The 9,797-nt window shown below is 44.9% G+C and overlaps 1 protein-coding gene across 1 annotated transcript; it reads right to left on the bottom strand.

Annotated features, from left to right (window-relative positions):
- Positions 1-7,944: 7,944 nt before the first annotated feature.
- On the bottom strand, positions 7,945-9,561 carry LOC308086344 (T-complex protein 1 subunit gamma-like; the record flags this gene model as incomplete). Its single annotated transcript, XM_080429865.1, has 1 exon — positions 7,945-9,561. One exon carries the CDS (start codon positions 9,559-9,561, stop codon positions 7,945-7,947), a length of 1,617 nt encoding a protein of 538 aa, XP_080285991.1.
- Between the last annotated feature and the right edge of the window lie 236 nt (positions 9,562-9,797).

Here is a 9,797-nt window from a genome sequence, read left to right as displayed (position 1 = left end):
TGTGTGGAAATAAGAAAAAAGTTCCCCCCTTTCTGTGTTGCCTTGAACTGGAGGATTGATTGTGGGTTTAACATTGCAAATTACACCATGATGAGTCATCACGGTGGTCTCAACCCACTATGTTGTTGACCACGTAATGTAATGTTAGAGCTTATTTGGTTTAGTGTTGTATAGGCTACTCCGTGGCGTGGTGCACGCCTCATGCGCCGCTCGATCGCGCCTCATTGTTTATGCTGCCCAAAATAACAGATCTGTAAGCTGTCGACACACCATGACGCAGAGCGTTGATAGCTTGTATGTCTGTTATATAGCAGCCACAGTCAATCTGCGTTCGCTTCCAGCGTTCGTGTGTCTTACTTGTGGGTAGGTAGGCGACGCACATTACGCGTCGCAGCAATGTATCTGGGTTTGAGAGACTATGATTGATGTAAACTTACAGTGTAGCTCTGTTCAGGATTATTGAACAAAGGTGGATGATGAAAGAGAACAGGGACAATACTTGGATGTAAGTTAACTGCGTCACTTCAGAGGAAACTAAATGGAGCTACTTCAGAGATGTTTACACACCCCTGGAATCCGTTAGAATGGTGGAAATTGAACAATAACAGCCAACGTGAGTACATATAGATCTTTCCTATTGTCCAATTTATAGCCATATGCTACTGTATGTCATGTGACTGTGTACCACCGCCCGGCCCGGTGGTCGGCCAGCTGGAGGTCCATGGCTGCCTGTAGGAGTGTTCTCGTCGCGCTGCTCACAGCTCAACATGATTTAATTAATTATTTGGGAGCACAGAGCAGGTGTGTAAGATTCCAATAGTAGAAATATTTTAAATGGCTTTCATATACTATTCCGGATCAGACTAATATGACAAGTTGCTTATTGTGAACACAATAGGCTACAAATTAATTAATATAAAAATGTATATAAATATATATATATATTATATATATCAATGTGGCTTATAATAATCAGACCAGGCAACAGTGCAGACAGGGAGATAGGAGAGCATAATATTGGATTGGGGATGACGGCTAGCACAGTCTTCTCTTAAAGGCAATGGCTTCTGGCACGGTGATTGGTTTTATCATTGTAACGCCCAAACCACACTTATGCATAATGTATGGGGTAGGGCAGGTGTTTAGCGGGTAAGGGAGGTGCCCCAGAATACCAACTTTTGCGGGGGGACACCCGCTACCTAGTCCTAAATCCGATGATAGTGTGTTTAGCAACTTTGCGGCTGAATAGAGGCCTATGACTACAACAACATCAGAGCGTTTGACACAGAGTCCAACTGCTGGCTGAGCGTGCCTTCTGCACCGCTTCAACCAAAAGCATTCAACCATTCATACCAAGGACCCCAATGGAAACAAGACCGTGAACGGACCTTTTAGACAAAGTATTATAAATGTAATTGTGATGTTTAAATGTTTTGCCTAATAACATATCCCACACACACACACACACACACACACACACACACACACACACACACACACACTCACACACACACACACACACACACACAGGTCATGAGTTAATAGAAAGAAAAATGAGTTGATAGAAAGAGAACGTGACGTCACCCCATTCAATCGCAATCTTGTGTTCTGTTGCACTTTAATCCATTAAGAACGGGAACGCTTCTGTGTCATTTTTTAATTTCTTTGGGCTATTAAAACATAGCAGATCTACAAGCTCATAGCGCGGCATGAGCGATTCTAGAATCGTAGAATTTGTAAAATTTGTAGAATTTGTAGAAACATTTTCATGTCAAGGATAAATGATCATGATCAAAATGTATTTGGCCGTGGACGCCCATCTCAAAATATTTTGTTCCAGGGACCCCCAGAAGCAAAGGCTTGAGTTACAAATGTTCTCTTTAAAAATATTATTATATTAAAAGATTTGCAAACATTTTCATGATTTTTTCAAAAATAGCAGCTCTACAAGCTCATAGCGCGGCACCCGGTGCCCGCGTGCAGGTTAGTGAAAGTTTTCTCTCCTATACATTGAATTCAGATTTCCACAGATGTATCAGTAGACAGAGATCTCTGATCATCACTTTGATCACATGAGACTAAAGCTGATAATGTGACGTTGTGATTATTTTCCACACAGCAATGACCTTGCCCTGCTGAAACTGGACAAGAGTCCCTTCATGACCGACAGCGTTGGCGTGGCTTGTCTTCCAGAGTCTGGGGAGATGCTGGCCCACGGGGCAGCCTGCTACATCTCTGGCTGGGGCCGACTTTACAGTAATGACTCACTCCCAATCTTCCGCCGTAATCTGAAGACTCATCTCTTCAGACTCTCTTCATGGAGATTTTTTTTAAATTTTTGTCGCATTTCTAAGCCAATCATTTTATGACCTGCGGTCTCTCCGGTAGGAGACTCAAAGCTCCTACTGGATACATTAGCATCTTTCCTCCGGTCATCAAATTATTGGCTTAGAAATGCGACAAAAACTAAAAAATCGCCATGAATTCAATGCTTCATGAGTTGTGTAATTGATAGAAAATAATAATTGTTTGGGTGAATTACTCCTTTTACCCGTAGCACTTGCCCTAGCACTTGCACTTGCCCTAGCCTTGACGACCATAAGGTCTTATGCAAAAGCTAAAATGTAACTTAGATAGCATGTTATGTAGACAGATGCCAGGTTCATTTGTTGACCTGGCATCCTATAGTTTATATAGTTTCAATGTACAGATTTTTTTTTTTGTTGATATTATACTGTTTAGACTGATGATAGGTTCTTGGTTTACCAGATACCTCAGGCTTACTGTAAATCACTCTGGATTAAGAGCATCTGCTAAATGCCTAAATTGAAAATTGTAAATTGTAATGTGTCCCTGTTCTCATTCCGTCACTGTTTATGTAACATGTTCATTTGAATGGGCCAGCTGTTTTTCTTTCCTGAGCGCAGCAAATTGTTTATAATGTGAGCGCCGCTTTTTTCGGAAACACCAACAGTGTGGCGTGGCTCTGGGCATTTATTTCGCGCCGACATGTTCATGTGGCGGTTTTCTCTGCTTGAAGCTTTTCATGTTGCATGGAAATGTAGTTTAATAAAATCCACAGAACATCTAGAGAGAACATAACACTTTTTGTTTATATCAATGACATTAGACACATTTGCGTTTCATGAAATAACGTCAGATAACATGATGTCTCTGTGTTCCCCAGCCAACGGCCCCATCCAGCGGCGGACTGGCCATTTTTTTTTTAATCAAATATTTCCGTTCCCGTTTTAGGATTATTACGGTCATTTCAGGGTCGCGTGGCCCAATTATTAGTTATGTTAATGTTTGGGCTGGGATGCTTTCCAGCAGGGGCCTCAGTGCGGCTGCAGAGTTCATGTGCAGGGCTGGGCTGAAACAGTGAAACGCTCCCCCCCCCCCCCCCCCCCGTTGACAAAACGGTCCGGGGGGTGGTGGGCCGGTCCGGACCAAAATGCCAGGGCTGAATTTTGGTCCCAGTCCGGCCCTGGCCCCATCCCTGACATCCTGCAGCAGGCCTTGCTGCCGGTGGTAGAACACAGTGTGTGCAGCAGCAGTGACTGGTGGGGCGACAGCGTCAAGACCACCATGACCTGTGCTGGAGGAGCCGTCATGGCCGGATGCAACGTATGTCAGTTGTTCTCAAACTTTTTCATCCTGAGTAAGTAGGTAGATCGGAGAGGCTTCCAGAGTCTATCCCGTTCCAATTAGAGTTCTCAACAGTCCTCGAAAATTAAGGCCCGGCCCTAACTGGGCCGTCCCAAACAATTACCATAATGTTAGGCCCGAAAACCTGAAAAAAAACATACAATATAGTTTATAACAATAAAAAATTAATATATATATATATATATATCTTTTTTTTTTTCTCATGGAACTCTAGGCTCGGCCCAGCCCGACTAATTACCATATAATTTCGTCCCGGCCCGAAAACATCGGGTCGGGTCGGGTTCGGGCTGAATTTGAGAACTCTATTTCCAATGCACTAGATCCCTGGGAGATGGCTTGCTGATGTGGAGCACCACACCTACCATCAGCTCCCAGTACTTACTGCACCGACTTGCTGCAGCTTGAGCTAACCCAAGCAAATTGGCGGCATATACTGTAGGCTACATGGGATCGAACCCATGACCTTGTGATCTAAAGGCGAGAGCTCCACCGACTGAGCTACCCGGACACCTGTCAAAGTCAGAGCCACGGGTCTGAAATCGTTAAGTGTTTTAGGTTTGCTGGTCTTGGCTACGGGTACAACAGTGGACCGTTTCCAAAGGGAGGGTACTCTCTGCTGGCTAAGAGATAGTTTCAAAATATAATAAAAAATGGGACCTAATTGTTCAGCACAGGTATTTAGTAAAAGGCCACCGATGTGGTCCGGGCCTGAACTTTTACGAGGGTTGCATTTTTTGAAGCAGTTGATCACATCCTGCTCGTCAAAGAAAGATCTGGAGGGGGGACAGAAGTCTATTCCTGATCTCAGAGTGATTTCCGCTGAAAACATGGGTGTCGAATCTAACATAGAAATCATTGAGGCTCTGAGCCAGTTGCTGGTCACAGTTGTAATTGGCTAATATGAATTTTTTCCTGCCATTTTCTTTCAGCCCTGTTATGGTTTTCATACCATCCCAGGCAGAGCCCAGGTTATTTGCTCTAAGTTGGCTCTCGATTTTTTCCTTGTAGATCTTTTTACTAGCCCATACCTCTCTTTTAATGTCTGCTTGTGTGTGTCCATGTCTTTGTGTCTGTCCCTCATGTCTCAGGGGGACTCAGGGGGTCCGCTGAACTGTAAGGGACAGGATGGTAGGTGGTACGTCCACGGGGTCACCAGCTTCGTCTCCAAAGAGAACTGCAATAACGCGTATCTCTGCCTTCAGAGACTGGCTCAGCGACATAAGACACCTGACCCACTAGACGCTGTTCAGGGGTCTACCATGAGAACAGTCACCAAAAAAAAGAGAGGTTGAGGTCTGGGTTGTGTAGTTACCTTGCCATGATGTCCAGCTGGACAAGAAATTTAAAAAAATTGCTCCATTGTGTGAATCAACTTTGTTTGCGTTTGTTTACGTGCTAAAAGAGTGAGTGACTTTGAGAGCTGTTTCACCGTACAATGTAAGTCAATGAGGAGCATATTTTGAATTATTAATTTATAATCAATGGAGCAATTATTTTTGATTTCTTGTCCACCTTTGAAGTTACATCATGGCAAGGTAACTACACAACCCAAACCTCTACCAAAGTGGTCTTGCACTTTAACAGTTCAAATGGCCATAACTCGGTGACCACTGCTCAATATAGGACTGGATCGATCTATCTATCCATCCAGACAGACAGACAGACAGATAGATAGGATCAAAATAACAGAATACTGCATGTTTCTTTTCTAAAACCATTCTTGTCATTTCATCTCCTCAGATTATGCTCCATTACTGAAGATCTACTGGATGTCAGCAGATGATTTATTACTCTATGTCCAAATAAATATCATTATTATTATATGTCTGGTCTCACTGTAGGGCACTTTGTGTGTGTGTGTGTGTGTGTGTGTGTGTGTGTGTGTGTGTGTGTGTGTGTGTGTGTGTGTGTGTGTGTGTGTGTGTGTGTGTGTGTGTGTGTGTGTGTGTGTGTGTGTGTGTGTGTGTGTGTGTCTGCGTGTGTGTGTGTGTGTGTGTGCGCGCGTGCGTGCGTGCGTCTTTGTGTGTGTGTGAGTGTGTCTATCTATCTGCTGGCTCAGAAAGCACAGCTGTCCTGTCACAATCTGTTTCAGCTGACTCTACACTTTAAGTGGTGCTGTACATTCAATACAGTGTGAGTGACGCAACATGCCAGTAGAAATACCTGTTACTTAATCCAGTCTAACTACTCCATAACAAAACATAATGTGTGATGAGTAGAGGTGTAACGATACAGTAACCGCATCGATGCATCGTTTTTAATTTGCAACGATCTACTATAATAACTATATCGATATGCAAACAGCAATGGTATCGTTTGACTCTGTATCGTATTGAATAGTTTTGCGATGCAAATAATCAAATTTATCAATATTAAGTACTTGTATTTAGCAATTTTAAGGGAAAATTCCATTACATATCGCTACACTTGGTCGATATACTGTATCGATAAATGTGTGTATTCTGTGTTCATATCAAGGTGCGGGTCTGTCCATAATGTGTTCAAATACAATGTCCATGTATTTGCCAGAGAATCACTGTGTTTATTTATTTAGCCCAATGTAACAGAAAGTGACTTACCTGACCTGTTCCTATCCAGGAGACCTGCTCTCCTTCTGTGTGGTTGCATCTCCGCACCTACTTTCAAAGAATTAGAGTTATGTTGACAAATTGTTTCATATTCACTCCACCCCATAAAGCAGTGGTTCTCAACCTGTGGGTCGGGACCCCCAGGGGGGTCATCACCAGATTTTTTTTTTGTGGGGAGGGGGGGGGTTACCAAATGACAATAAAATGACAATTTAAGGACTTTTAAGACTTTTTAATACCGAAACAAAAGAAAAGTGAAATGAAAAAAAGTAATCGACAAACTATACTATAAAATCTGTTCAAATATTGGCCAAATTGTCAAATAATGAGATAATAATAAGAGGCAAACATTTTGGCTATTGGCATGATCGTCTATTTTTGTGAAAATAGCCGATCTACAAGCTGTTGTGAGCTTGTAGATCTATCTAGATACTATTTTCACAATATTAATCTGTGAAACCGAGTCAGACAAAATTGAATGCCTCAACTCCTACAATTCAAAAGTGCTTGTCAAGGTGGGGGGTCCCCAGTTCAATTATGATTATTTTGGGGGGTCGCGGCCTGAAAAGGTTCAGAACCATTGTACATGAAAACCTACTCAGTTACAGTAACAAGCACATAATTACTTTCGACTCCTGATGGGGGGGACATAGCTCCAGTTACGGTTCTTTAAAACACTTACATGTACTCATATATACAGTAGGACTTAATTGTTCACCCGTTACTTTGAATGACCAAACATCATGCAAGAACTTTGTGCATGGTTGTAGCTTCACATAGTTCTGATAATAAACGGTAATGTTTTGCATGAATACTCTGTGCTTCTTTTAAGTGCAATCACGTGCGGCAAAAGAAGAAAGATGCTGTGATGTTTATTGGTTCTCAGGTCCAATGTGTAAGCAGTTCAAAACACACTCGGCAAGGTACCCCCCCTTTAACCAACTTTTAACAAAAAATAACAAAAGATAGGCATATTCTTCGCCATGTTTCTACCCAATTGAGCTATTGACAATCCCCCCTGAGAGGTGAGGTCTCTGTCACTGCCAACCTGCAGTCGGTTTGGGGAGACCGTAGACAACCACACATATCCTCCGATACACATGGAGTTACCAGCCTCTTTTTTCTTTCATTTTTTTTGGGCCCACCACCTCTTTATTATTATTATTATTTTTATAATTGTGATAACATAAAAGCAACAGAAGAAAGGGAAATACCGAAGGAAGAAATACATAAAATAAAAAGGTATTATGTAACTTGGCCCAGTTGTCTTGGTCCACTCATTAGTTCACCCCCAAAATTACTTCTTTTCTATCGATTAGTCACCCCATGGAGACTTGAATTCATAGATATTATTTTGTTTTGGTCACATTCCTAAGCCAATAATTTGATGACCGGCGGGCCGGTATGCAGTGGTTTTGATAGGTGACACAAAGGAGACTCTTTGTGGCTCCTACAAATTCAAATTATTGGCTTAGGAATGTGACAAAAACAAAAAGATATCCATTAATTCAAATCTCCATGGGGTGACTAATCGATATAAAGAAAGTAATGTTGGGGCTGAACTATCCCCTTAAAGCCCCGCTTCATTGCATTGTACATTCACCTCTATGTCATGCAGTGTTCAAACACTCCATTCTATTAGTCTGCTAGAGTTTGTTTCAAGGTTTCCTACAAATGTAATCCCTCTCTACTCTGCTGCTGCTCCTTGTCCTCCACTCGGTACCTCTTTCTTTTTCTGCAAAATGTCATCGATGCGCAGCAGCAAGATGGCCGTGTCCAGAGCGGTCTTGTAGGTCTGAGCCTTGACAGTCAGCGGCTCCAGGATGCCCAGCTGGGTCATGTCAACCAGGGCTCCCGTCTCTCCATTGACCCCCCAGGCCGTGAAGCCTTCCTCGGCGTGCTTGGCCCTGAGCGAGGTGAGCACCCTGATGACGGAGGCTCCGCAGTTCTGGATCAGCGTCCTGGGGATGACCTCCAGGGCCTGGGCCACGGCGCGGTACGGCCACTGCTCCAGGCCGTCCAGAGCCCGGGAGCGCTCCATCAGGCGCTTGGACACGGCCATCTCCACCGCCCCGCCCCCAGGGAGCAGGTAGGGCTCCAGCAGGATGTTTCTGCACACCAGCATGGCGTCCTGGAGGTTCCTCTCCACCTCGGCCAGGATGTCCTTGCTGGCTCCCCTCAGCAGGATGGTGCAGGCTTTGGGGTCTTTGCACTCGGTGACGAAGGTGAAATACTCGTCGCCGATCTTCTTCACCTCAAAGAGCCCCGCCCCTGTGCCCACGTCCTCCTCGCGCAGCTCGTCGGTGCGGTTGGCGATGCGGGCGCCGCACGCCCTGGCGATGCGGTTGTTGTCCGTCTTCCTGACCCGGCGGATGGCCGTGATGTTGGCCTTCACCAGGTAGTGCAGGGCCAGGTCCGAGATTCCCTTCTCGGTGAAGATCAGGTCGGGTTTGAGCCGGATGATGTCCTTACACATCTGCTGGATGAACTCCTCCTCTATCTGAAGAATCCTGGCAAAGTCTTCCTCTCTGGTGATCTCGATGTCGGTCTGGCTCTCTCCTTTCTTGTACTCCAGAGAACAGTCCAGCAGTATAATGCGGGGGTTTCTGATCGTGCGTCTCATGCTTGCATGAGTCACGTCCTTATTGACCATGACTCCTCTCAGGACACAAGAATCCTCCATGAACCCACCTGGAACCTTCTCCACTTTGGCGTATTTCTTGATGTCTATCTCCTTGCGTCCGTTCTCCTCCAGCTCAACAGTCTTAACGGCCTCCAGAGCGATGTTACAGGCGAGCTCAGACCAGCGATTCAGAGCTTTGGTGTTGATGGCCGAGTTGACGATCTTCAACATCATGGAGCGGTCATTCAGATCCACCGGTGTGGCGAGGTCTTTGAGAATGACCAGTATGTCGTCCAGGGCCTGCCTGTAGGCGGTGATGATGACTCTTGGGTGCATCTTCTGCTCCAGGAACTGTTCTGCTACTGCCATCATCTCACCGGTCAGTATGATGACCGACGTGGTTCCGTCTCCGACCTCCTCATCCTGGGTTCGGCTGATCTCTATCAGACACTTGGCTGCGGGGTGCTGAACCTCGATCTCTCTGAGGATGGCGTTTCCGTCATTGGTCATGACGATGCCTCCCATCGGGTCCAGCAACATCTTCAGCATGGCTCTTGGCCCCAGACACGTTCTGATGACATCGGCGATGTTCTTGGCTGCATTGATGTTCCCGGTTTGGACCTTCCTGGCAGGGTCTCTCCTCATGTTCTGGGTCATCACGACAACTGGTCTTCCCATCATTTTGGCAGCGAATGTCGACTCCACAAGATATCTACGTTAGAATATAGTAGCTGATAAGATAGTGACTGTGACTGGGATGACCATGTCTTTCATACTCCACAGTTCTACTACTCTGACGCATCATGAAGAACTTTGATGACGTCACCCGGCCCCAATCCCAGTGATTGGCTGTTGTCGGCCAGAGTTGATTCAGCCTTCAGCCAAAGAATGGCTACAAAATGGCTATGTTTGGTGGA

The sequence above is a fragment of the Gymnoscopelus braueri genome (genome assembly GCF_963280865.1).
Source record: "Gymnoscopelus braueri genome assembly, chromosome: 6".
Taxonomy (NCBI): Eukaryota; Metazoa; Chordata; class Actinopteri; order Myctophiformes; family Myctophidae; genus Gymnoscopelus; species Gymnoscopelus braueri.
This window is presented reverse-complemented; position numbering and strand designations above follow the sequence as displayed.